A 27084-nucleotide genomic window follows, 5' to 3' on the forward strand; every position below is an offset into this window, starting at 1 on the left:
CTGGGGCCTTAAGGATAGTTTAAAGACTTCTGAAAGTACCAGGCCAAATTTTTTTAATAGTTTTTTGGATGAAATTTAGTTGATTTAATTTTAATATTTTGTTAGTTGACAAACAATTTTGTTGAAAAGCTTTAGTTCTAAAAGATTTTTTTGGAATGATTTGCAAAAACGCAGGATAACCTAAGACAGTTTAAGTCATAACTGGTTTTAGCCACTCAGGACAGTTTTGTTGGCTTAACTTTGTCTTATATACCATTTTTTTAAATATCTACTAAACTCAGGCTAGTTTAAAAAAAAATTTTTTGTTTATTTTTATATAAATTTTTTTTTTTAATTTTACCATTTTTTGCTTAAAAAAGTAACAACGTGTTGTATTAAATGAAATTAAAGTGAGTTTAATTATTTGCTTACAAACATTTTGATTCAGCCAGGCAATATGTTAGCCAGATTGTTTTTTAGTTTGTTGTTTGATGTTATAAAAATATTCTTAATAATGTATTTATTCATTTAAAGTTGGTTGCATTAGTCTTCAAATAGTAAAATATATACTGATCAATTCTTAGTTTTTATATAATATAACTGTATGCTATTTATCAGTTTTCCCTGTACATTGGATTTATATTTGATGATTGAAATTTTACAAATAAAAATACTGTATTTTTCTGAATGAAATATATTTATAAATTTGTGATAATAATCATAGACCACTAAGTTTTTTTCAAAGTGATGTACCTATTTTTAGTTGCATATAAAACTTTTTGTACTAATTTTTTTTTAAAGTGTAACAAAAAAAAGTTATTGAGATTACAAATGAATAAATAAAACCTTGAAGTTGTAGTTTTAAACTAAAATAAATTGAAGAGATAGTGTACATACAACATTTGATTTTAGTGTAATCAGGGTTACCACAATAAGGCTGGTTAAAGCTCATTATAATTTTTGAAGTTCCTAAGCTATTTCAGAATTGTTTTTGTAAAATTTAGACTACTCTGAATAGTTTCCAAATTTTTGGCTAGTTATTATAATGATTTTTTATTTTTCAAAATGATTAACTCTTATTTTTATATGTCCCTGCAATTAGCATATATTTTAGTTATTCAAGTGTAATTAACAGCAATTATTTTTAAGTTTTTGGCTCTTTTTGTACTTTTAAACTAATCTTTTTAAGAAATGCAATCCTTATATAACACCAAGTTTTACCAAGATGGCGCAATAATTTTAAGAACTCATATTCAAGTAGAATTTTTGTACTTTATAAGTTGCACTTTTCCTTTTAAAAATTAACTTTTAAAGCTCAATTTTTCTTATACTTCATATAATAAAAAAAAAAATTATGTTGTGCTGTTAAACTTGTCTGCTAGTTAAAAAAAAGGAATAACATAATTTGTAAAACCCAATGCTTATCTTTTTTCCTTAAGGTTTTTACATAAAGACTTCAAGCTTAACTAAAATAAAGTTTGATAGCCTCTAGTTTTAAAATATTATTTTTTAATTTCAATATTTTTTGTTTTTTTTATTATTTTATTAGTTTATAATTTCCTATTTGTATACTTAATTAATAAAAAATAGTCTGCTATTCAGTTTGAAACTAGTTTAACTATAGTTATCAAACTTTCACAACTTACAAAATTTTTGTTTAGGCTTTTAAACCATTTATTAAAATTTTACTTTTTATTTTAGTCAAATTTTTTTTTAACTTACAGTCCATATATTTATGCCTAATGTTGTATCTAAACTTAATGAGTTTGATATTTGTGTTATTAATATTGTCTAAGTATTAAGTTAACTTATCTATGTTATTTACTTTAAAAAGACTAAATTATATATTTATTAGTTTTACCTTTAATAAAAACTTTCTATGTTAAAAATTTATTTAAGTTTATGCAAGAACTTTTGTATAAGTTTTACTAAAAGTGTTTACTATTTGTTTATACAAAGTAGTATTATATTCTTATATACTTGAGATTAAAAAAAAAGTATTTTAAATATATTTATACCAACATTATTAATTAATTAACATTAAAATGTTTTTTTATTTATTCCTGAGATTTGTTTATACAAAAGCTTATTTTTACAGAATTTTAAAACTTTTGTTGCAAAATGCTAGACTTTTTCACAATCTTCACCAAAAGCGGTATAATTTTGTGGTATCTGGACTCACAAGACCTGGGCTTCTCCAAAATAGCCGAATCCGTCAATGAGCTCATAAAAAGTGTTATTTTGCAGGTAAAATTTTTAGTTTGCCATTCATGTCAAGTTTTTTAATTTCTTATAAGCTATTTTATTTCTACAAGCTGTTAAGTGGTAGTTGTGTATGTTTAATAGCTGTATTGGTGAATGGCCTGTGATTGTTGTTTAAAATATTTCATTTCTTCACAACTACAACTTTTTTTTTAGATTATCTAATACTTGAAGATATAAATATCTTATTAGTATTTTTGACTTGTTTGATTTTATAAACATTGTTTTATGTCAGTTTCGTTCTAAGGTTTTAGTACCCAATTAAAACTTTTGTTAAAATTTTTATATAAAGGTTTATTTAAAAATAAATAATGTTTGCTAAATTTCGTCAAATTCAGTAAAATTATATTTCACTTGAAAATAAATTCACTGAATTATTATAAAATTAAATATTTTGTAATAAGTTTTATATTATTAATCCTATGGTTTATAATCAGAAGCATTAAAAAATTAATTCAACTTTTAGGTATATATATATATATATATATATATAATATATATACCTAAAAGTGCACTATACTAAACACTTCAAAGTGCTTGTATAAGACTAAAACTCATTTTTATAATGACACTTATCATTTTTTATTTTTGGTTTCAAATTAAGTTATAAGTTTACATATCGTATTTTCTAATTGAATAAGTTTGAATTGAATTAGTTGATCACATACAAAAATCTTGAACGAGTATCACTTAAAATTAATAATATATTTCAACATTCACAGGAAAGGGGTGGATCGCAGAACTTTTGCCATGGAAACGTGCAGATGAAGCATTTCCAAGACAACGAGTTTGAACTGGTCTACGTGGTAAGCTACACTTTGGTATTCACTCTGCAATTAGTTTTCAATTAATACAAACTGATGTAGATCATTAAAACCTATTTCAAATAAAATGAGTTAAACATATATTATAATTAGACAATCAAATAATTAAACAAGTAGGTTTCATGTGCATATTACTGAAAACAAAGTTATTTTTATTTAATGATCATTTTTCATATGTTGGTTACTGGAAAAACTTACACTAAAAATAATTTATACCAAAAAAGTATATAGTGCTGAGTATTGTATAAAATGCAACAAGTTTTTGTGCTATTGTCCTTACTAACATAATAAAACTTTTACTATATATTAAAATACTTCAAAAAGTCAACAAAAATGTTTTCAAACTCTTTATTACTGCTTGAAGTACTTTCAAATACGTCGACAGCCAGCAAGCAAAATAATTACAGTTATTATGCTTGTTGAAGTATAAAACCTTTTTATGCTTAATTGTTAAGACTGTGGCAAAAAATCACAAATAACGATTGGCGTACCAGAAGAACAATTTGAGAAACTGAAACGTTACAACACAATTAACACCACACAAAACAAACACTTATGCTTTTTAAAACTTTTTTTTACTATGTTTATAAAAAAATGTTTTTTTAAATTTAGTTTAATAACTTAAAATAAAATATTCAAAAACTACTTTCTAATAGTTTTCTAACAGTAACAAAACAAGTTTGTTAGAGTATATGAAAATAATGAAAACTTTCACAGTCTGCGCTTCATTCAACTGACACACAATTCTTTGTTTCAAACAATTAGCACTATAATTTTTGCTCCTCTTTCATTCCAGGTGGGTTACCAGAAGAACTACACGCTGTCGTACGTGGACAAGCTGATCGACGACGTGCACCACAAGTTCAGGGACTTGTACAAGCAGGACCTGGTGCGGGGCTGCAACCACCTGCTGAAGACCACCTTCGCCTTTGGAGACGAGTTCCGCGCCCTGTACAAGTTTGTTGTTGAGTTTGCATACAAAAGTTTCCTGTACAAGTTTGTTTGCAACTCTGTTTGTTTTCTTAAGCTTCAATTGAAATTCTTTCAAGTTGACATTAAAAGTAGCTTATTTTAGTTTAGATAAAATCTACTTAAATATATCTTTTTTTCAGAAATTATTATAAAACATTCATAAAGTGTCATTACGGTAATTTACCAGTAATTTAAAAACTTTTTTTAACAAGTTTAATTTTCTACTTGAAAGTCAAACACTAAAACTTGTGTCAATAAAAGAAAAATCATAAAACCCATAAGAAATTTCTAAAAATCAACGGCCACCTTGAGGCTTGCTTTCTTAAACATCCATTTAAAACTGCTGAATGTGTGTTTCAAATTTAAATTTAACAACCGACCAATAGGGAGGCGGAGAACGTGGTGGTGGCTCCGAAGAAGATGAAGACCTTCGACCAATCGGAGAAGAGCAAGAAGACGGTGGAGTCGATGATCAAGAAGGGAGGCAAGAAGGCGAAAGAACCGGCCCCGCCCCGGAAGAAGAAGGGAAAGAAGAAGGCGGTGAAAGAGGGTTTGTATTGATTTTTTAACATGAAGTGTTTGAAATAATGGCTGTTATTATTCTTTGTTTCAAAATAAGTAAGATTAAGTTTAAAAAAAAGTTTACCTGTCTATGGTTGTATAACTTTACTTAAATTTTTTAATTTTAAAACAATAATAACCAGCATCATATTTCAAGTTTGTTTATTAAGATTAATATCACAGAGTTGCCAAAAAACCTTGAGACCTGGCATAACCTGAAAAAACCTGGAACTTGACTATTTAGGCTAAAAAACCTGGAATTTTGAACAAAAATCACTCAAAAAACCTGGAATTTTAACGATTTTCACATGTTTAGTAGTAAAATTTCGATTTGACTCAAAAATCTATCATATAGATAAATTATTTAGTCATCATCAAACATTTTTTTATTGAAAAACACATTTAAAGTAGCTTTACAGTATTTTTTCTATGTTTTTATACTGTTTAACACAGTTTTTTACGTTTAACTTAGTTTCAAACTAAAAATAGATCAAAAAATGTGTACTTTTAAAGACCTGGAGGAAATTTTGAGAACCTGGAGAAAATTTGCTAAAAACAATTACCAATCCAAGTTCTATAACTTTGACTTGAGTCATAAGTCGTTGGATTGATGACCTTTTAAGTATCATTGTTTTAATACTTTATTTAGTTAATAAGGTAGTTAGAAGGTTGATTTAAAATTTATTGTTATAAACTATTGTGCAAAAGTGACCCGTTCCCATATTATACATGTATACTATAGTTGTTGAAAATACAACATTGCACAAATCATTTTATATTTCATACAGTTTCTGTATATATTTGATTTCTTATTAGTTTATTGTTTTGGTTCGGAGTTATCTCGGTTTGTTATAATAATTTTATGAACAGTAAATTTTTTTATAAATTATTTACTTTTTATGTTCCTTTAAATTTACAATACGTTTCGATTAAAAGATGCAGTTTAAATGTAGAAGGGTAAATTCATCTAAATCACTAGATAAAACAAACCAAATATAATTTTATAGGTTTCAAATTTTTAAATTCTAAAGTTTTAGTTTTTTTATTTTGATTTGAAATCTAACAAAAAAAATTGTCAAACTAGTTCCAAATTAAAAAAAAGTCAGTCTAACCAAATTTAAAACATCTCTATCTTAAGAACCTAATTATTGAGACTTTAAGTAAACTCTAATTAGCATTTAGTTTTAAATAATATCGAAATAATTTTAAATAGAACAATTAAACCCTGAGGCGATACATGAACTATTTATATGGAACTAGAAATATTGCATATTTTACTTAAGAAGAAATCAACTTTAAAAATAGTATTATTTATTCGTTGTAATACAGAAAAACTAAACCTAAAAGTTCTAAAATTTGGTCATAATTAGTTTTCATATATATACTGATAATAATAAAATTAATAACCTTGAAACAACTGCTAACTATTAATATACGTATTTAAAACAAGATTTCTATTTATTTTAGATTTATAGTTATCAAAAATCAAAATGTTCACGCAGTTGTAGAAGAACTAGTAGTAGAGTTATTTTTTATGTATTTGAAACTAGAGACCATTTGATTTTTAACAAAGAATAATAAAAAAACTGCCAGCTATTTTTATGAAGTACCTAATGAAATAATTTATATCTACTAATCTTGTAATTAGACTTCTCTTCAAAAACACATAAACATTAATATTTAAAAATTTTCACACAGTTATCGAAGAAGTGGTTGAATCTTATGATAAGACTTTGACCTCTTCAAAAACACATAAACATTAATATTTAAAAATTTTCACACAGTTATCGAAGAAGTGGTTGAATCTTATGATAAGACTTTGACCTCTTCAAAAACACATGAACATTAATATTTTAAAATTTTCAGTTATAGAAGAGGTGGTTGAAGAGGAGGAAGAAGCGGCCAATGAGGAAGCGGAAGTCGTCGAAGAAGAACCAATGGGGGACCAGGAAAACATTCAGAGCATCGACATTCAGAAGAACTTGGAAGCGATGAGAAAGAGAATGACCAGCCCCAAGATGGGCGGGAGAGGCGGGTAAGTTAACTTGGATATTTCAATTATTTTGAATTAACTTAATATTTTACTAAAAATATTATTATGTTTAACCTCAGTTGTTGATTTCTTTGTTGTTAGAAGTTTTGTTAAGTTCTGTTAACTTAGATAGTTTATTATACAGTAGTTTTAGCTTTTCATATAATTAATAAAGGGTAAATTAATTAAGTTGTTTCATTTTATTTATTTGATAGTTACCTAGTTTACTTATCACAAAATTTGAAAATTTTAGAATCTAAGTTTAGTTTGTTGGTAGTTACAATTTAGAATGGTGTTTTGAATTTATTTAACGAACTTTATTTTCCAGTAGTTACTAAACTAGATAAACTTATTGTTTATTTACCCTACTTGTAAGCTTACAAGTTTTTAAGAAATTTTGTTATATTTTATTCTGCGTGTTTGGTTTAAATACTAATTATTAATTAAGTTGTTATTTAAGTTAAATGTTAACCATACTTGTTGATTTACAATTGTTTGGTTGTTAAAAAATTTAAAACTATTTGATAATTGTAAGCAAGAATTCATTCTGCCATATTAGGTATAATAGATCAAAGTAAACTTGATTTTTCAGAGCTTTCATTTTAAATGTCTTTTATGATCTTAAATAGTTTATTGTATAGTAGATTTAGTTTTTCATATAACTAATTTCCTTAAATTAACTACTCTGTTTAAGTCTACCCGTGTTTTTTACAACTATCTTATAGGTTCGTTCTTTATTTATAAAAAAATTTGCCTAAATCATTTATTAAAAACTTTTTATTAAAAATTTTTGGGTTAAATGCAAAAACTAGTTATTAGTAGAACTAGGTTTCAGTTGATTATTTTAATTATCAGAAAATACATTTTAACGTGTTTTGTTTGTTCAATGACTGTATTTTTACAATATCCATATGTTTTTGTTTGTTGAGTGGATTTTAAAGCCCTTGTTTTTCAAACAACCGCTAAAGCAAACAAGCTTTTGTACTTTGTGGTCACAAGTGGAAAATCAACACGTGTTTTGTAGTTTCGTTAATTGTTTACTGCTAATTGTAAATTAGTTTTATTAAGTTTACATACATAATGTAATACGCAAAAAGTTACGAGTTACCAACTGGCAAAACTTACAACACTTAAGTTAAATACAATGAATACCATCTATTGTTCTGTTATAAACTACTTTAAATAATCATTGTTCTGTTGGCTACGCACTTCTGTCTGATACTTACGTTTTTAGTCAAAATTGCTTACTCAAGACGAAGCTTACTGTACCTTGTTCAGGGTTGCTGAAAACCTGAAAAAACCTGGAGTTTTAGAAAAATAAACTGGAAAAACCTTGAGTTTTGAACAATTCTAACATGTTCAGTAGTAAAATTTCGATTTGACACAAAAAAATCTATCATATAGATAAACATATTTTGTCATCATCAAATTTTTTTATATGTACACGTTTAAAGTAGCTTTACATACTAAATTTTATTCATAAAGTATCTTTTCAATGTTTTATTCCATTTATCACAGTTTTTACCTTCAACTTAATTTTAAACTAAAAATAGATATAAAAATGTATACTATTTAAAACCTAGAGAAAATTTTGAAAACCTGGAGAAAATTTTCCGAAAACATTTGGCAACCTTGCTTGTTTTTAGTTCACAAATAAATAAATTTAACTGGTAACCTCGCAGCAAGAAGGGCAAGCCGGCGAAGAAGGGGAAGCAGATGCGGGTTTGGGACCAGAACGCCAGTGGGAAGGAGGCCCAAGCGCTCGACTACTCATCGCCATCTAGCGGACAGAAGAAAGAGGAGGAATACGTCGCCACCGAGCAGGAGGTTTGTTTTGTTTGAGATTAAAATAAAGTGTTTGTTTTGAGAAATTAAACTGGTTTTAATGAGAAGTTCAATTCGTTTATTAGTACCAAAGTATGAATTTATTTTTTTAAGAGTTTATTTTACAAACTAAGTATCGGTCAAAGACCTCGTCAGTACTTAAATAAATCTAAAAAAGATATGTGATACTAAAGTATAATAAAAATCTATAAAAAAATTTACTAAAGTTTACAAAAGTGTTACTTTAAAGTGGATAAAATAATGTTTATATAAAACATATTTAGTAAAAGTATTATTTTTGTTAGATTCGTTAAGTAATTGCATGTGAGTTGGAAATAGTTTAAGTGTAAATATATTTGAAAAGAATAATAAACGATTATAGAAGTTTTACAGTATGTCTTATATATGTATAGTATGTGTACATTTATGTCTTAGTACACAGAAGTAGTAAAAATTATAAAAAATTTGTTTAACAGTGTTCATAAAAAAAATTGTGATAAGAGACTGAAATATTTGTATATGTTTGGTTATATAAGAATCTGTATAAATTGTAGTTTAGTTTTTATAACTGTTTTATTTATGTTGTATATTTTACTACAGTTATAACTTACATAGTTAATTAAAGCTGTTTTGAGTATTATCAACAGCTATTTCCTAACTGTTTATTTATTTTTTATGTTAGTTAGTTTGTTAAACTTACCATTTTTCTGCAATTCATAAAAACCTCCATTATAATTTTTGTTCTTTTGTATAGTTGAAAAATATATATTAGTTTTTTATTCAGTTTTTTTTTTAAATAGAAAAAGTGGAGGAGTACAATGGAGATGAAAAAGTTGAGCTCCCATACAAGTTTTGCTGCGGAGAAAACTGAAACGAAGTTTGTTGATTTTATATTATTGCTGTTTTATTTGAATTTTCCCTTATAGAATAGACTAATAACTTTTTTCAATGATTTTATGTGTACAAAACAGCATGAAACTGTATATTAAAACTTCTAAAGAGTTGGAAGCGTAGCGTTTTCTTATAAAAATATTTTTTATTCAGCTAAAAAATAAAGTTTAAATAATTTTTGAAATACTGTTTTAAATAACTTGAACTTAAATGTATAATTTTTTTAACCTATGTTTAGTAGCATTACCTGTAACTTAAATTTTAATATGACCTATTAAAGCTTAGTAAAAATTACTAAAATCATAATAAAATTAAACTAAAGTTTGATTAGCAGCAAACTTATACTTTCAAGTTTACTCTAAACAGTCTGTTGTATAAATATATTTAAACTTTATGAAGATGTAAACAAGTGATTGCAAGTTAAACTAGTTTAAAATAAATGAACTGTTCTGCTGTAATGTTTAATCTTAAGCTATAAATAGTTAGTTTCACCAGAATCAGCTTTTTATTCTTTATTGTTCCAATGTCTGTATTATGGCCATAGGGGGGTCCTACATTTTATTTTACAAAAATTAACTTTGGCTTTTATATGAAAGCTTTAAGTACAGACTACAAACCAGTTTTTATAGAATTCAAAAATATCATTTAACTTTTGAGATATTTAATTTTTTGTGAAAATTTTCCGATATAAACGTATGGACCGCAAATTTTTCAGGGTCAATTTTCTCAGAAATTTTAAAATTATCTAAAAATCTATCTCCTCCTTCATTTTTCAAGCAATCTTCTTCAAATTTTCAGGAAACGTTCCTTATAATAAAAGGAAAAAACGTTACTTTAGAATTTTAGTAATTTAAAAAAATAAAAATTTCCTTTTATTATTTGTTTAGAAAAATTGTTTTTTTTTACAAATAAAATATATTTCTACAAAAAATTTTTCAATTTCAAAGTAACATTTTTTGTTATTGTATAAAGATTACACTGTTAAAGTTTAAAGAAGCTTGCTTGGAAAATATTAGAGGAGATAGTCTTTAAATGAAATAGTCTTTTTTCGCTGTTTTAGGTTTCTCTTCCCATAGGGAACCTATTATGCGGCAAAATAATTCAAATTTTTTGAAACGATAAAATGCATCTTAAAGCTTAGAAAAAACTCTATAAAATAAGATCAACTTGTAAAAACATGGTTTACCCCCCCCCCCCCCCATGGCCTTATTCTTGCTTAAAGTAGATTTTCTCAAATTTTTATGTTATTTCTTTTATGAAATTTAACATTATAAGTTTTATGCCACAACAAGTTTCCCTCTTTGGTAATGGTTCTCATCCACAATAAAAAACTGTGCAAAATACGTCTTAAATTGTAAATTTTGTGTACTATAAATTATTAAACAAAAACAATACATGCTTTACATCATCAACACAGTAGCAAAATTTTTCAGCATTTAAAACATTTTGATGTATTTAATATATATTTCACATTAATATTCACAGGAAAAGCGGTGGAATGTTCAGCATGTTTTCCAACTTGGTGGGAAGCAGGCCGCTGACCAAGCAGGACCTGGAACCCGCGCTCAAGAAAATGAGGATGCATCTCATCGGTGAGAATAATATTGAAATATTTTTATTTCTTACTCACTTTTTACTAAAGAAAACGTTATTATTTTTGTGTTGGACATTTTGTGTGATTAAGATCTTTAGAGTTCGATTGAATTCACGTTGAAATTATGTCACATAGTTGTTTTATAAAACATCTAATTTTTTATTCAAGTAGGAAATAGCTAAATCACATTAAAGAATTAGATCCGTACTTGTTTTTAAAATTTGTTATAATGTCATGGCTAACTTGATAACAAGCAGTTTATTTACAAATAATGTTACAATTTACCATTAATGGCATCTCTGTTTTTTTTTTTTTGTTTTATACCATAAAATTTAAAGCTGTTAGTAAACAGAATAGTTAATATATCAGAAAACATCAGATAATTTTTACTGTATAAAAACATTGTAAGAATACTTTGTTTATTATGAAACTTCTAATATTAAATGCCTGCAGCTAGAAAGTTTTTGATTGTTTTGTAATATATTTTTCAGTTTGTTAAATAACGCAATCAATCTAATGAATATACAATTAAATTTAACGATGATGCCCGTAAAATATTTTACTTTTATACCATCACCTACTAAAAAGTTTTCAAGCTTTTCTAAAATTATAACATCCTTCCATTGTTTTATACGAAAGCTTTTTTTTTTATTTTCAAAATTCACCCCAAAGCATTTGTTCAGATAAGAACGTGGCGGCGGAAATAGCGGAAAAGTTGACGGATTCCATAAGCGCCAGGTTGGAAGGCAGAATACTGGGAACTTTTGAAAGTTCGTTGAATATATAAGTTAATTTAATTTTGTTGTTGTAAAAGCGGTTGTTTAATTTATGGGAATTTTTGAAGTTTTGTTTTTTTTTTGTATCAAATAAGATTACTTGTATATGTTTTATCAAAACTGTTAATTAATTAGCTATTTTATATTTTGCTTGACCCATAATCAGCGTCTTTCAAAATTGAAAAAAAAATTGTAAGCAAAACTGTTAGACGCCTTATCATACATAGATAATGTATTCAAAGTTATACACTTTTCAAATATAAAAAAAAGTTTAAGCTAGGTATAAGAAAGTTTACTACGAGCTGTTTTTATAACTATTAGTAACCTTTGTGTTTACAAAAAGTTTATTTATCAAATATTTCAAGTTTGTTATTTCGGTTAACATTATAAACACTATTTAGCAAGTACGACAATTTTTCAACTTTGTTTTCTAATTTGAAAATTTTACTTATATCCTGAAGCGTAGGCAAATTTTCCTAAACTCTTTAAAAAGTCTATTATATAATATTTATCAAAATAGTTTTGAATTATTTCTGTACTTAATATATATTTTTTATTGCGCAAGTGCCTTTTGAAACAAAAAATGCAGTTTTAGTGGTTATTACAGTTTTTCTAGAAAGCGGTTTTTTAATGACAGGTAGAAATATTACAAATTTCTTAATGTGGTTTTAACTAAAATTTTTTTTCAAAGTTATGACGTCATGAACACAAACTCTATGTTACAATTATAATATATAGGCTGATTGGATTTCTAACAATTACCTTCTTTAAGAATTCCTTTTATTTGAATAGAGTTAATTACTCTTATTAATGTACTTAGTGTTCAGTTTTGTTAACAAACACTTCTTTATAAAAATAATTGTACTTAATTTTATTATCAACTTTTTCTTCAAAATATTAAAATATAATTTTATAATAAGTTTACGTGTCCCTTTACAAACACCCTCTTGACAAGTAAAATTGTGAAAGTTCTTGTATTATTGTGTTTCTTATTGAAAAGTAAAACTGCTTGCCCTGTTAAAACTTAGGATGATCAAATTTGTTTTTTCTTCATTTTATTATAAATAAGTTTTCGAAATGTTGAAAATTATGAAAGTTTTCTACTTATCAAAATAGCTTTTGTTTATGTTGTTATGATCAGTTAGTATTTGATATTTTTATTATTTTTCGAAACAAACTTATTATAAATCTCTTCTTTTATATTTCGTACTAAGACTCATTGGCTATAAAACTTGTCTGAGTATTCAGATAAGCGACTGTTTTAATGACCAGCGGAAAGTTTTAACATTTTTTGTGTAAGTCCAAGAAAAAGTTGGCTAAACTTTAAGTATACTAAGTGATATGAATCCAGGGAGTTTTTTTTTTTGTATAGTTTATCTATAATGATTGTAATTTGCATGTTGTTTATAATCCCTTTATAAGTAAATTATATTTGTTTGTTCCTAAATTCTATTTCTTATGCTGTGTTCATAAGCTTCTGCAAGAGACTGTATTTTTAGTAACATAAGCTTAATTAAGTTACATTCTTTTTCTTAATGGTATTTTTTTCTTTTCTTTAATGGTTGTAAAGATAAATACTTTCAAGTTATCATTTAAGTAGTTTTTTGATAGTAATTATTTTAGTTGTCATTTTTTCTTCGACTGTGAAAAGTTTGAGTTACAGTCATAACAATTTATATTTTTTTAAAACTCGTTATTAAATTTGAAAAAACATTGTTGACTAATAGATAATTGTTATATGAATTTTGTTTGTAAAAGTTAATTTATACAACATCTGAGAAATAGCATTTGATAGCAGCCAATGTTTTATTTGTTAAAACAAATTTGGTTTAACAAATGGTGACTGTCGAATAATCAGCTACACGCAATTTTTTATTAGTAATATTTCAGTCTTTAAGCAGTTTACTACTTTGTTTTAAATTTGATAAGGGCAACTTTTTTTGTACTTTTACATATTAAAATCGTTTTAGAATCAGAAAATATACATTCAATACAGTACTTTCTGAAACACTTTTTTCGGACCTAACAGCTTTTTATATCTTAAAATGAACAGCCTTCCTTGCGACATGCATAAAGTTAACAAAAATGTTTTTTTCCCAATCTCCAACTAAGATTAACTTGTAAGAGTTATGACGTCATGACCACAAAAGCTTTATTTCAAGTTTGACATTAATTGCTTACTAGACCTTAGAAATGTATGTTCCAATCATCATAGCCAATTTTTAGGGTCATTGTGACCCTTTTCACTACCACCTTGACATAACGTTAGATACGTGATAAAGTATTTAAGTTTTGTTGGTTATCCGCTGCAACTTTAATAATTTACAAGGTTCACGTGGCCCCTTATGACTATTTTATTAACTTCTAGGTCAACATTTTGAGCTATGCGTCATATCATCTTTTTAAAAGTAAACCTGTTTGTATATTTTTATCCAAATTTCGTATTTTTCTTCATTTAAATATAAAAGACGATTTTCTTGGAAAATCGATTTCTTATAATTTTCAAATAATTTTTACTGTTTTATTAAGACTGATATCAGACTGAATTGAGTTTATAATACAGCTTTTCAATTTTTTTGTGGTATCTTTCTGTTTTACTTATGTTAATATAGTTTTTTTCTATGAATGTAAACTTGAGTTTACCTTAAATTCCAGCTATTTGAAAAAAAATCTAGCTACAATATTTTTGAATATAGTTTTGTTTTTAATTTTTAATTTAAGAAAAATGTTTAGTTTTAATTTGATATTATTTTAGTAATTCCTAGCTAATATTTATTTCTTCTTAAATAAAGTAAACAATTGTTTAGAAATGATAATGATATTATTTCTTATAAAACATATTAAAAGTGCATTGGTAATAAATTGAAACATTAGTGTTTGGATTAAAATTTTCACATTTTTTATACAAGTTTGCTCTTAAATGTAGGTTATATTTTAGTATAAAAGGTTTTTTAATCTAAGTTTCAAAATAAAAGTTTGTATTTTTGTTCAAAACTTGTAAAACAGGTATATTTTTGTCACTCTCTTGAGCGTTGGTAAACTTTTCTGGAAAAAGTTTTTAAGCCTCATGATATTTATGGTTTAAATAATAGTTTGAATATGTTTAACAAAAGTTTTTTGTTTTCATTCATTTATATTTGAAACTGACTGCCCAAAATATCTTCTGTTATAGTTTAAGTTATATACACATTGGCTAAAATGTTTTTTTTTAATACGTTAAGTAAACGCTAAAATAGCTTAAGTTAAAGTTTTTGAAAGATTTAGTTTTTTACTTATATACTTCCGGGTAAGCAAAAAAATTATAAACTGTTTCAAATTTTTAGGCTGTTTTCATAAAATAACATCATTGTTCAACCTTCTTGTTATAAAATTGTCCAGCACAATAATACTTGAAGGAATGTTTTAAATACTTATACAACTTTTCGTTCATTTTAATTGAGGCAGTCTTTATTAAGAACTTCCTTAGGTTAAGAAGTTTAATAACGCATAACATAATCAAAGAATTATAACATTAGGGCCACAAACGCTTTATTACCATTTTAAATAAAGATACCTACCCAGCTGAAATCTTTTTATTGCAAACGTTTACAAACCCCTTGCAAATTTACGGGTTGATATCTTAAAATAAAAGTTCATTCCATCTTTCTGATAAGTGTAGCTACTTACTTTTTTATCATGTTACCTTCTTCTGCAAACAGTTATCTTTCTAATAAAATGTGTTTTATTGAAAAGTTTTACTGATAATAACTTAAAATATATGTTTAAAAAGTTGTAGAACTTGTACTGAACAATTGAAAGTTCTTTGATGAATAGGTTTTGTTCGTGGATATAAAAATTTATTTTTTGAAGGAAATATTATTAAAAAAAATTAACGGTTATTTAATTAACGGCAATATATATTTTTTTGTTTAAAAGTTGTATGTTATTTTTTTTTTCTTACTAATGTTTGTATCAGTTTTTTTTTTGAACTGCTTGAGTTGTTGAAACATGCTTTCCTTAATGGTCTACACCAAAGACTTTTTGGCTTAAGAATTTGCATCAACTAGTCAGAGTAGCAAAAGTTTTAATGATTAACGTAAAGTTTACAAATATATAAATTTTGTTGTAAAAGTAAAAAAAAGATTAAGTTTTAAAGTTATGACGTCATGAACACAGACTCTCTGTTACAAGTAGAATATATAAACCGGTAAAATTCATTATGATGGCTCACCTAAAAATGTATCTTCAATTTTCAGGGTGGTAATCACCCTTTAAAATACTTCTTACTTACATGTTATTACTTTTATCGCGGAACTCTGAACTTTTGCAATATACAGGGTTCTGACTTCCCTGTAATTCCCTAAAAATTTGCAATGTTCTGAAAAATCCCTAGAAGTTACGTTTTTTTTGCTTGGTGATTGAAGTTTGAAAGACAGAACAGCAACACTTAGTTCAACTACAGAAAATATTGCTAGTAGACTAATAATAGTTTTAGACTAATTTATTTTCAAAAGTATTATCGAAACAACATCAATTAATAGAACATAATGATTTGTTTGTTAAAACTATTGTGATTTTTGGAAAAGTAACTTTTAAACAAAACTTATACTTTAGTAATAATGTTATATTGTGTTGATGTGTGTTTACCTTTTTAACAAGTTTTAAGTTTAAAAATTAGTCATCCAATACCGTATTTTGTGAAACTTTTTTTTTGACGTGAACAACTTTTATTAATTATAATGAGCAGCTGTTTTGGCGACCTTCCTTGTTGTTCACCAAATTATTTTTTGATAAAAGTTCAAAATATGATTAAATCCAAGAATAACTACAAACATTTTATTACAAATATAAATTGGTTTTAAACAAGTTATAGATATTTAATAAAATTCCAGCTTTCTAGGTTAATTTGCAGGGTCTATATGACCCACTACGCCAGGGTTTCCCAAATTTTTAAAGAAATCTAAAAAGCCATAACCTCCTCCGACAGGTTTTCACTAAAAACCGCTATTAAACACGCCTGAGACCTTTTTTTTGTTCTTCACCATGAACTCCAGAACATCTAGTGTAAGTTTCAAATTATGGCCCCTTTTGACCCCTTTATTACACACGCCCCTCCTCCCCCCCCCCCTTTGGCCTCTTTGCTGCTTGTGATCAAGCAAGCAAACAAATCAAAATGTTGTGTTGTTCATTACTTTCTCATAAAAAACGAACTTGTTTGAAAAACTAATAACTATACTGTTAGTATAAACATTTTGTTTTTCGAAAGTCACACGAAGTTGAATTAATGAAGTACACATGTATTAACAATGATTTTATATACGTTTTGAAGCTTTGTCGCATTTATTATTTACTTAAAATTTAGACTACCTTAAATACAAGCTGTTTTGGAAAATTTTTGGCTGAAAAATTTTTATCTTGTATTAGGCTCTATTTTTTCACTTATAAATAAATCTGGTTATTTTTTATATCCTTCGAATAGAAATTTTCTTTCTTACACTATATTAATAAGTTAAGTAAATAACTATGAGTTATCTTTTACAAGAACATATTTGTTTTGGCAAAAAGTTTCAACGTTTAGTAGTTAAATATTTTACGTTTAAAACGTTGTATAGCTTTTATTTTTCTTGCAAAAACTTCTTAGAAATATTGGTTATGTTTGTGAATAGTAAAAAATTTAACTTTTGCAAAGTTTAAATATTAACTAATATATAATTTTAAGTTGTAAATTGTGATTTTTCTCTTACTCTTATGTGTACTACTATGTTGTTTTTTCATTCGCTTTGAAATATTACCTATGAGTAATTAAAACTGTTTACTTAACTTAAAAACTAAAAAGTATTCCACTATAAACAGTATGATAAAGAAGATTTTAATTCTTCTTATTAACAGATATCACGGCCCAGTTATATTTTTGAAACAATATCTTTTAAACGTATTTCTTAAAGGTTTATACCGAATACGTTTTGCTTTTAAAATTTGTGTAATTTAGTCATACAACCATTTTTTTAATGACAATTGTTAAATTTTAAAATTATGACATCACGAACACAAATTGTCTGTTACAAGTAGAATATATAAACAGGTTGAATATAATGACTATAATGATTGTGTAAACGTATTAATTTATTCATAAGGTGTCAGTCACTCTGTTAAATATTTTCACCGTATCTTATGCTTAAGGTGATTTAGCTATAATTTATGAGGTTTGTTTTTAATAACTACCAGCTGTTATTTTAAATAGCTTTTTTCATAAAGGTTTTGTATTTTAAATAGCTTTTTTCATTAAACACTGTGTAATCAATCTTTGCCAAAAAACCTTGAAGTTTACAATTTAGGCAAATAAAAAACATAGAATTTTAATCTGTTTTTGCATAATAATTAACCAAATTCGATTACAAAAAATCTATCATGCAATTTGTTTCGCATCATTATTATCAATCTTTTATCTTAATTTTTAACCGAACCAGCCCTCATGAACCTTTTTTATTTTGTAAACCTTCAAAACATGAACAAGTTGTAAGTACTGTTCTGTTAATTATAAATAATACTATCTCTCAGTATTTGTAATCACAAAACTAACAAATTTAATCAATAAACTAACCTCTGTGACGTCACAACAGCCGTTAGCTCCACGGTGAGGTCATCCTTGCAGGAGAGCATGGTGCGGCTGCTCACTCCGAAAAAGCGGGTGGACATCCTGCAGGACATCGTGCACTCCAAGCGGAACAACGAGCCCTACGTCATCACCTTTTGCGGGGTGAACGGAGTGGGAAAGTCCACCAACCTCGCCAAAGTTTGTTCTGTTTTTTATTTTTTCTTATTAAAGATTAAATATTTTAATGTATTGTTGGTTTTGTTTAACAAGATTTCATTTGAAATATCTACCAACCTCGCCAAAGTTTGTTTTGTATGTTTTTTGAATTGTTCTTTATAAAGATTAAGTATTTGGTTTTTTCAACAATTTGTTTGGGTTGCTCAACAAGATTTCATTTAAAATATCCACCGACCTCGCCAAAGTTTGTTAAGAGTTTATTTTAATTGTTAACGTTTAATGAATATTATTTATTTATTGAACATAAGGGTTAATATAAAACAAAAGAGCCCTTCAGGTCGTATTGTGATTAAATAAAATCATGTCAACCGCTTTGCTTTACGTGATATTTTAATCTTATAAGGTTTCAAGTTGTTTAAGATGTATCTAAAAATTGACTTTTGTATTTTAAATTTCTGTATGAGCTTTAAATAATAACTGATAACTTTTGAAAACTTAAGTCAAGATTGTATTTTTTTAGGTGAGTTATATTATTTAATTTTATTTGGTTTCCATGTATAAGTTTTATGCGTTTTACCAGAAATTAAAATCAAATCAATAACTTAGTAATCTGCGTAAACTATCAATTTTAATTAATTTCAAAAAAACCCCCTAAACAGATAACGTTCTGGCTGATGAAGCAGGGCCATCGCGTCCTCATCGCAGCGTGCGACACTTTCCGCGCCGGCGCCGTGGAGCAGTTACGGACGCACGAGAAGCGCCTGAACGCCATCTACCCGCCGGATAATAGCGGGAGGTTCGCGGGCGAGAAGAAGTGCCACGTGTACGAGAAGGGCTACGGCAAGGACGCCGCCGAGATAGCCAACCAGGCGATAAGATCCGGTGAGTGATTGGTTGAATATTTTGTAAAGTTTGTTTTGATTGGTTGAAAGTTTTCAATTTTTTTCTTTACAGTTTCTATTGGTAGGAACTTAATATTTGTAATATGTGTTTTTTGATTGTTTAATTTTTTTTTCTTATCATGTTAATTGTTTGTAACAGAATATAATAGTTGCTTGAGAAATTAATTTGAAATATATTTATAAATGTTTACTTGTTAATAGCGATAAACTGTTTTTTTCTGAACTTCAAATGCTTTGTTTGTTCGGTCCGGTTTAGTTTTGACTTTAAAATTTCATAAAGTAAGTTTTGGTAGTTTGGAACGTCGTTTTTTTTCGTATATTTAAAGTATTTATATTCGTTGATGTTTAATTAATTTTTGCACTCAATTGTTTTTTCTTTACCTCAACTGTTTAAGTTAACTCAGCTTATTTTTACTAATGATGGATCAGTAGAAATTGTAATAGTATGTATCTTGCTAAGTGATAAAATTTATTTAGTTTTAATAAGCATAGCTAAAGTTTAAATTTTAAATTAGAATTAAATTAAACTACAAACAAAAGTTATGTTATTAGATATTTGGGTCATAAAATAATGATATGAAAGTTGTGTAAATTATACTTCAAATTTTTTTAAATATCTTCAAAATATTTCAGGGTTCTGCAAACTGCGGGCCAAATGCGGCTCTCAAAATCAAAATCTACGGCCTGCGAGCTCTTTTTTGGCCAAAAATATACAGTTTAAAAAGTTTTTTTTTTATAAAAACTTACAGTTAGGCTCTTAATTTAATAAATACTCTTTATTACTGATCTGATATTACTTAATTTGTAATATTTTTGATCTTAAATATTATTTTTACTACTGATTACTAGATTTTTTTTTAAATATATACGGCCCTTAAAGGTATTTTTCTAAATAGTGCGGCCCGCAAGCAATTTTTCTTAGAAAAATTAGCCCGCAAGTTACAATAGGCTGCCGACCCCTGAACTAGTTAAATTAAGTTTTTGTTCGGGCTACCTTTAAACGTACCTTTGGTTAATAGCAGTGGCGTCGCGTGGTATTTTTTTTAGGTGGTGCAGAATTTAAAAAAATATTAATTATTTTAATAAAAATATGTTTTTACTGTCAAGTTTGAAAACAACTGAACTTTTGCTACACCTGAAGATAAGCTTTGCTTTTAAGGGCATAGGGGGGGATAAAACAATTTGATCTTATTTTATGTAGTTTTTACTAAGCTACAAGATGCTTTTTACAGATTTTAAAAATTCAGTATATGTTTTAAGATATAGCCGGTCAAAGTCAAAGGCAACAAAAGGTTCATAATGGGAGGCACAAACTAAAACAGTGTTTAAAAAAATGTTTTACCTCCCCTTAATGCCCTTAACATCTACTTTAGAATTATTTTACCGAAATTACTTTATACAGTTTTAATTTAACTACAAGTCATCTTTTATCAATATAAAAAATTCTTAAAATTTTTGAGATATGGTAATTCACAGTCAGAGGTACAAATGAATCCTTATTTTTATAATATAAACTCAAACAACAAATAAATCAAATCACTAAAATCATATCTTTTTTTTATAAGTTGGCCTCAAAATCTTTAGATGTTTCTTTTGTAAAACAAAAAAAAATTGCTAAATTAGATATTTAAAACACCAAGAAAAAAAAAGTTATAACAAAAGTTTTTTTTTTCTATACAGTAACCTCTCATATCTTTACGCACTCGTGACGTTAGGCACTCTCGTTTAGTTACGCATTTCAGAATTCTATAAAATTCAGAAAATAAAAATTTAATTTTTTTTTAATATTGCACAAATACGTTTAATGAATATTTTTAAATTAAAATACGTTTTTGAATGCTAACACACCTCTCTATATCTTTAGACTTTGTAAATTTATGTTTCTTGACTAATTGATAGACATTTACTTAAACCTCAGTATATCAGAAGTTTTGTTAACAATAAGAGATTAAATCAAAATTCTGAAATAAACATGACAGTGTTTAATAATGAAAGTATAATGAAATAATTAGAGTTTAAAACACAAAGAAATAATACAGCAGTCTTGCCCTATATATTAATAAACACCATTTTATAATTGTAAAGAAATGCTTAATTATAAATTGAATTTGCTAAGTAGAATAGAATATAAATGTTACATATAAATAAAGATTAAGATAATTTCTACTTATTATTAAAATAGTAAAATTATTTCTACTCGTATTATTATTATTTTAGAGAAATTCAAATCCTTTTTATTAATATATGTATAGTTCGATCTGTTGTTTTCATATTTGTAAATGAAAGTGCCCAGTCTACTTTTAACTAGAAGCAATATTAAAAAACACCCATTATAGTGAGTATATTTGGTACCTCTCGTTTCTTTACGATCTCTCATATCTTTACGCACTTTTTCTGTGGACACAATGTGCGTAAATAAGCGAGAGGTTACTGTATATAAAAATATATATTGATACTTACAAATTGAAAACTTCTCTTCAACAAAAGTATAAAGTTTTAAAAAAGTTAGGATGAAAAAGTTTAATTAAAAATTGTTTTAAAAATGATGGAGAATATAGGTTTTCAGTAAAATTGTATTTTTTTTGCTGTTTTGGTTTGCTCCTTGTATAATAAACCATTGTACTCTCTGGCTTTGACTGGTTGTAACTAAAAGTTTAATTGGAAATTTCAAGTTTATTAAAGAGTAACTATTAGCTTTCTGAAAAAGTTAAAATAAGAACAACAAGTAAAAAAGTTCCTATACACCCTCCCCCCTTACTCCTCACTAATTTGCACATTTTTTTTTACAAACATTAACATTTTTATTAACTTTTTTTCTAGTTTTAATGTTTTTTGTTGGAGGTTTAAAATTCAATAGTTTTTTAAGGGTATCTTTTCTTTATTTAATATTTATTTGTTTTTCATTTTGACGACAGTATTTTTCTCAGGAGCTCAACTTTTTTAAGTTTAGTTGTGAGGCTGTTGAACTTTTCAAGAATTTTAAAGATAATTTAAAAATATGTAACCATTATAGAAGTAAAAGTTTGGTTAGTTAGTTTTCATGTGGCCATAGGGGTAAAACACTTATTTTTTAATTTTAAATAACCTTGTTATTTTTAGAGTAAAAATTAAAACTGCTTTAGTCAGTCTGAATATTATTCTAATTTGGTCTGTTTTAATTTATCTTTGGTCTACTTGAGTTTTTAACATTTCTAAGTTATCCTGATTATGAGGCAAGGCAACCATGTTTCAACAATTTTATCTAAAATTTTTGCTTTGTTTATGAAAAAATTAAACCAAAAGTTATATAAAGTAGAGGTAGACTAAATTTTCCTAAAATGTTAAACTACTCTAAGTAATCAAAGTTTCTAAATTAAGGCTATTTACTTTATTTAAATATGTGATTGTTTCAATAATACTATTTTTTATTTAATATAAATCTAAAATATTTTTCTGTAAGAGTGAACTAGAAGTTTGTAATAAACTTCTTAATTCTTTTTTTTTTCAGAACTTGAATTTTATTACTTATTTTATTAACTTTATGATAACAATAATCAGTTATAGTTAAGTTTATGTATGCAGATTAAAATAAAAAATAAAATTTTTAAGACTGAATTTCTAAGGTGATTTAGGGTTTTTATCTTTTTTTTTCAAAATATGCAATTTATGACAAATCTTTTAATAGAAGGAATCTGTTAAATTTAAAAAATCATGTGGGTACATAAACTCAAGTTTAATCCTTTGCAGTAGCTTGCTTTGTTTTTATTTTATGTTTACAATAGCTTGTAGATGATACTTTAGCAAGTCCTGTTTTAGGGAACTTTCAACTTAGCTTACTTACCGCAAGATATTGATTTTGCGGTAATTCTTGAAGAAATTTTGCTTTTTTGAGTTCATTTGCGGCAGTAAGCTAAGAGTTTGCGGCAGTGAAGTGGGCAAAATGGTCGTTTTCAAAATTGAAGTTTTAAAAGAGATTTCGTTCAAAAAAATAACGAAAACGTTATAGATACTTATTTTTTTCTTAGAAAATTTCAAGGTGGTGCAGTTGCGGCAGTGCAACACCCCACGCGACGCCCCTGGTTAATAGTTAGAAAATATTTGAATAATGCTGATAGTTTTTAAATTTTAAATGTAGCGATGTTTTTTACTTTCTAAGTATGTAGTTTAAATTGTTTTTATTTAATTTCAATTTGGTGAAATTAATTGTTATGAAATATATGTCTATTGAATTATTTTTAAAAACATGTTTTTTGTTCCTTAAAAACTTATAACTTGTTGAGAGTTATAGTTGTTAAAATAGCCACTTTTTTTTCGACATACCTAAGTTTTTTTATAGTACTTCAAAACAAGATAAATGTATTATAATAATTATAGCGTCATGACCACAACCGCTTTAGTACAAGTTTAAGCATAAAGTTTTTCACCAATCTCTTTCTGTGTGTAGAATTGAATTTTTAGCGTCTACATGACCTCTTATTTATGCCTTATATTTACTTAGTTTATAGTTGCTTTGCCATGCATTGTATTTTATTTGATATGTCTAACTGTTTTCTTTTAAAACTAAAATTTTGGATTGAAGGTAGTCTGCCTCTTTTGATTATAAAGACCGGACAGGATTGAAAATTTGACTAAACGAAAATAAAAATGGTTCTGACCATCAAAAAAATCAGTCTCAGTCTTTTATAAAAACTTTAAAAAGATCTTTTTGAAGTGTTTATAAAATACTGAAACAGTGATTTTTTTATGGTTCAAACCTTTTTTTTCTATTTTCTTTTAATGTTTGCTTTCAATTAGTTTGTGGTACAAGACCATAATTTTCTTTTAGTACTTTTCCCCGATAAACAATTAAAATCAATATTGTCACCTTTTAATCGTCAGCGCTCTGTTGGTAAGCTTAAACACACAAGATAAATACATAAGCGTAAACCTTGTACATTTTCAGCCAAGGGAAAGTACGATGTGGTGATGATAGACACTGCTGGTAGGATGCAAGACAACGAGCCGCTGATGAGGAGCTTGTCCAAACTCGTCACATTGAACTCGCCCGATCTCGTTCTGTTTGTCGGTAAGAATGTTTGCATGTATCTAGGTTGTTATTGTATTATATAATTTTTTATTAACATTTTGGTTTTGATACTTGACCCAAAAAAATAAACTGTAACATACATTCAACCGTTAGGTAAAAATTAGTTAGTTTTGTTTCATAAGTAAAAGTTTGTTTTTAAGTAAAGATTATTTGTATCTATTTATTTTTTCTATAATTTTTTTTTTTAAGTAAAGATTATTTGTATGTATTTTTTAGCACTGTTTTCCATGACTATCATAAGACTTTCTAGATTTTTTAAATAAGCACTGAAGAGGTCTTTGACCAAAACTGAGTATGCGTTAACATATCTTGAAAGAATTTGATAAATATAATTTCTCCTCTAGAAGTTGAGATTTTTTTATTATTTTTCAAAAAATCAAAACATATAATACTAAGTATTTGTGTAAAATAATATAATTAGTAGATCACCAAATATATGTTTGAAGTTTTATGTCAAGTTTGATTTTGTATACTGCAAAAAGTGTGATTAGGTCTTAGCTCGCTAAAAATGTTGCTAGTGTTTTTTTTTAAATACTTAGTGTTATTTGAAGTTTTTTATTTTACTCACTATTTTTTTATGTTTTGAGACTAAATTATCCTTTGTATAATTTACAAAAATTATTTCTTAAGCTTTTATTTTAAAGTTTACTTAGATGTTGTTTGAATACGTCGATTATGATTTGTTTATCGTATTAGCTACTCATTAAGTATCGGTTCTTAAACATTTAGATAATTTTTAAATAAATTATTAAATTTTATAATTTTTTACAGTAACGTTTATCATACTTTTTCTTGATTTATTGTAATTATAAAACTTGGTAAGCGTTATTTAATTATGGTCAAGTTTAGTGTAAATGTCGCCGTATGTAAAATTTTTCAGTCTAGTTTTGTTTACTTAGTAATTAGTTCGCACTACTTATATTCACATAAAGAATGTTCAACGTAAAGTGAATTACTAATTCTACAATAAGTAGAATGATTTTTTCAGAGTATTAGGTAGCGCTGTTCATTTTTCAATAGAGAGTTCACAATCTGATCAAAAACTGTTTTTAAGAACTTATTTAAAGCAAGCATGATTTGTGCGTTTCTTAATTCAATCAAAGTGAAAATCCAACAAAAACACATTTATTACAACAAACCACTTATAAACAAATTTGCACATTTGTATCAATTATATACTTTTATAGTGACGTTTATCACATTAAACAGGCGAAGCATTGGTGGTTGAATAACTAATTTGTTTACAGGTGAAGCGTTGGTGGGCAACGAAGCTGTGGACCAGCTGACGAGGTTCAACCAGGCGCTGCTTGACCACTCGAGCGTGCAGAATCCCCACACAATCGACGGAATCGTTCTCACCAAGTTCGACACCATCGACAGCAAGGTTTTTATTCTTTATATAATTAGTTTTTGTTTAAATTTTATTTATGATATGTTTTTGATTTATTAAACCTTTTAGTTGGCGTGTTGCGTTGAATTGAGTATTTGCCTCATTAATTTTGTCTAAGTTTTTCAGACAATAATTCATACAATAATTTATGAAATCAGGATTTTATGCCAAATTTAAAATAAGACTTACATGAAAGCTTTTTTTATAGAGAGCGCATTATTAAAGACAACTGGGTTCAAATGACAATAGCTGTGGAGTTTTACTATAAGCTAATAATTGTTTGTGGTTGTTACGGTTGTAAATGATTAGCATAAAATTCTGGTTTACTGTAATGTTATAGAAACACGCGTAACACAAAATTTATTATTTTTAAGTATAATTTACAAAACAAATTTGGTAACTATAATCATACCATTAACGAAAAAAAAACTGGTTAACTTAATTTTTTTTAAATGCGATAAACACATTTTAACACTTGTTTTTAAAACATCTTTAATATAAAATTTATTATTATTTCTAATTATGACGTCACACAGGTCGGAGCCGCGGTGTCGATGACGTACACTTCCGGTCAGCCAATCGTGTTCGTGGGCATCGGGCAGACCTACCCGGACCTCTGCACGCTCGACGCCGAGTCCGTGGTGAGAGCCCTGCTGCAATGATTGCCGCAATGCAGCAAGTTTTGCAGGATCTGCTGCAAACTTTCGCGGGTTTTTTCTCCTGCGTTGATAAGTAAAATCAAAAAGCAGGTATGGAATAGGTCGTATTAAACTTTTATACAGACTACAAACTTTTTCTTACATTTTCAGTTTTGTCACAGTAATAGTTTTGTTTACAATTTTCCTGTAGTATTTTTTTGAACCGGTGTTGAGTCAGTGTAAATTTTGCAGTAATATAAAAGCTCTTGCATACTGACAAGTATCTAAGTTTAAAATCTTTTTTTCATTTTTATAAAGCTATTTGGACTATTTATGTATATTTTCTATATGATGCATCAAATTTTTAGTTAGTTATTCACTTTAACAATCTATTGTGGTGATTGTAAAAAAAATTAAAAAATTTGTATATAGCTTTTTTTATTACAGTTAACAAAATAGAAACTAGTTTATAGTGCAATAATATTGCATATAATAGTTTTTTATACTTTCTTTTCTTGTTAACTGAATGTAGTTTTCATAATTGTCTCGTTATTTCTTACTGCTAAGATTATCCAAAGGTCTTTAACCGAGGAATTTGTTTTGGTAATTTTTTTATTCTAAAA

The 27084-nt window shown here is 26.8% G+C and overlaps 1 protein-coding gene across 1 annotated transcript; it reads left to right on the top strand.

Annotated features, from left to right (window-relative positions):
* Positions 1-2077: 2077 nt before the first annotated feature.
* LOC145842810 (signal recognition particle receptor subunit alpha-like) lies at positions 2078-27084 on the top strand. Its single transcript, XM_082950292.1, has 14 exons — positions 2078-2226; positions 2964-3047; positions 3862-4022; positions 4424-4587; positions 6465-6633; positions 8313-8457; positions 9255-9331; positions 10831-10937; positions 11623-11709; positions 18315-18487; positions 19126-19348; positions 24290-24412; positions 25681-25817; positions 26360-27084. Exons 1-14 carry the CDS (start codon positions 2101-2103, stop codon positions 26483-26485), a joined length of 1902 nt encoding a protein of 633 aa, XP_082806418.1. The 5' UTR covers positions 2078-2100; the 3' UTR covers positions 26486-27084.

The sequence above is a fragment of the Thalia democratica genome, chromosome 8 (assembly GCF_965202585.1).
Source record: "Thalia democratica chromosome 8, ktThaDemo2.hap1.1, whole genome shotgun sequence".
NCBI classification, from domain to species: Eukaryota; Metazoa; Chordata; class Thaliacea; order Salpida; family Salpidae; genus Thalia; species Thalia democratica.

What these genes read in the sequence shown, in the direction of transcription:
- LOC145842810 (XM_082950292.1), top strand. Translation starts at nt 2,101, where the DNA reads ATGCTAGACTTTTTCACAATCTTCACCAAAAGCGGTATAATTTTGTGG. An exon ending in GCGGAGAAAACTGAAACGAA is followed by an intron (nt 9,332 to 10,830) that starts GTTTGTTGATTT and finishes TAATATTCACAG; the next exon opens with GAAAAGCGGTGGAATGTTCA. An exon ending in TCGACACCATCGACAGCAAG is followed by an intron (nt 25,818 to 26,359) that starts GTTTTTATTCTT and finishes GACGTCACACAG; the next exon opens with GTCGGAGCCGCGGTGTCGAT.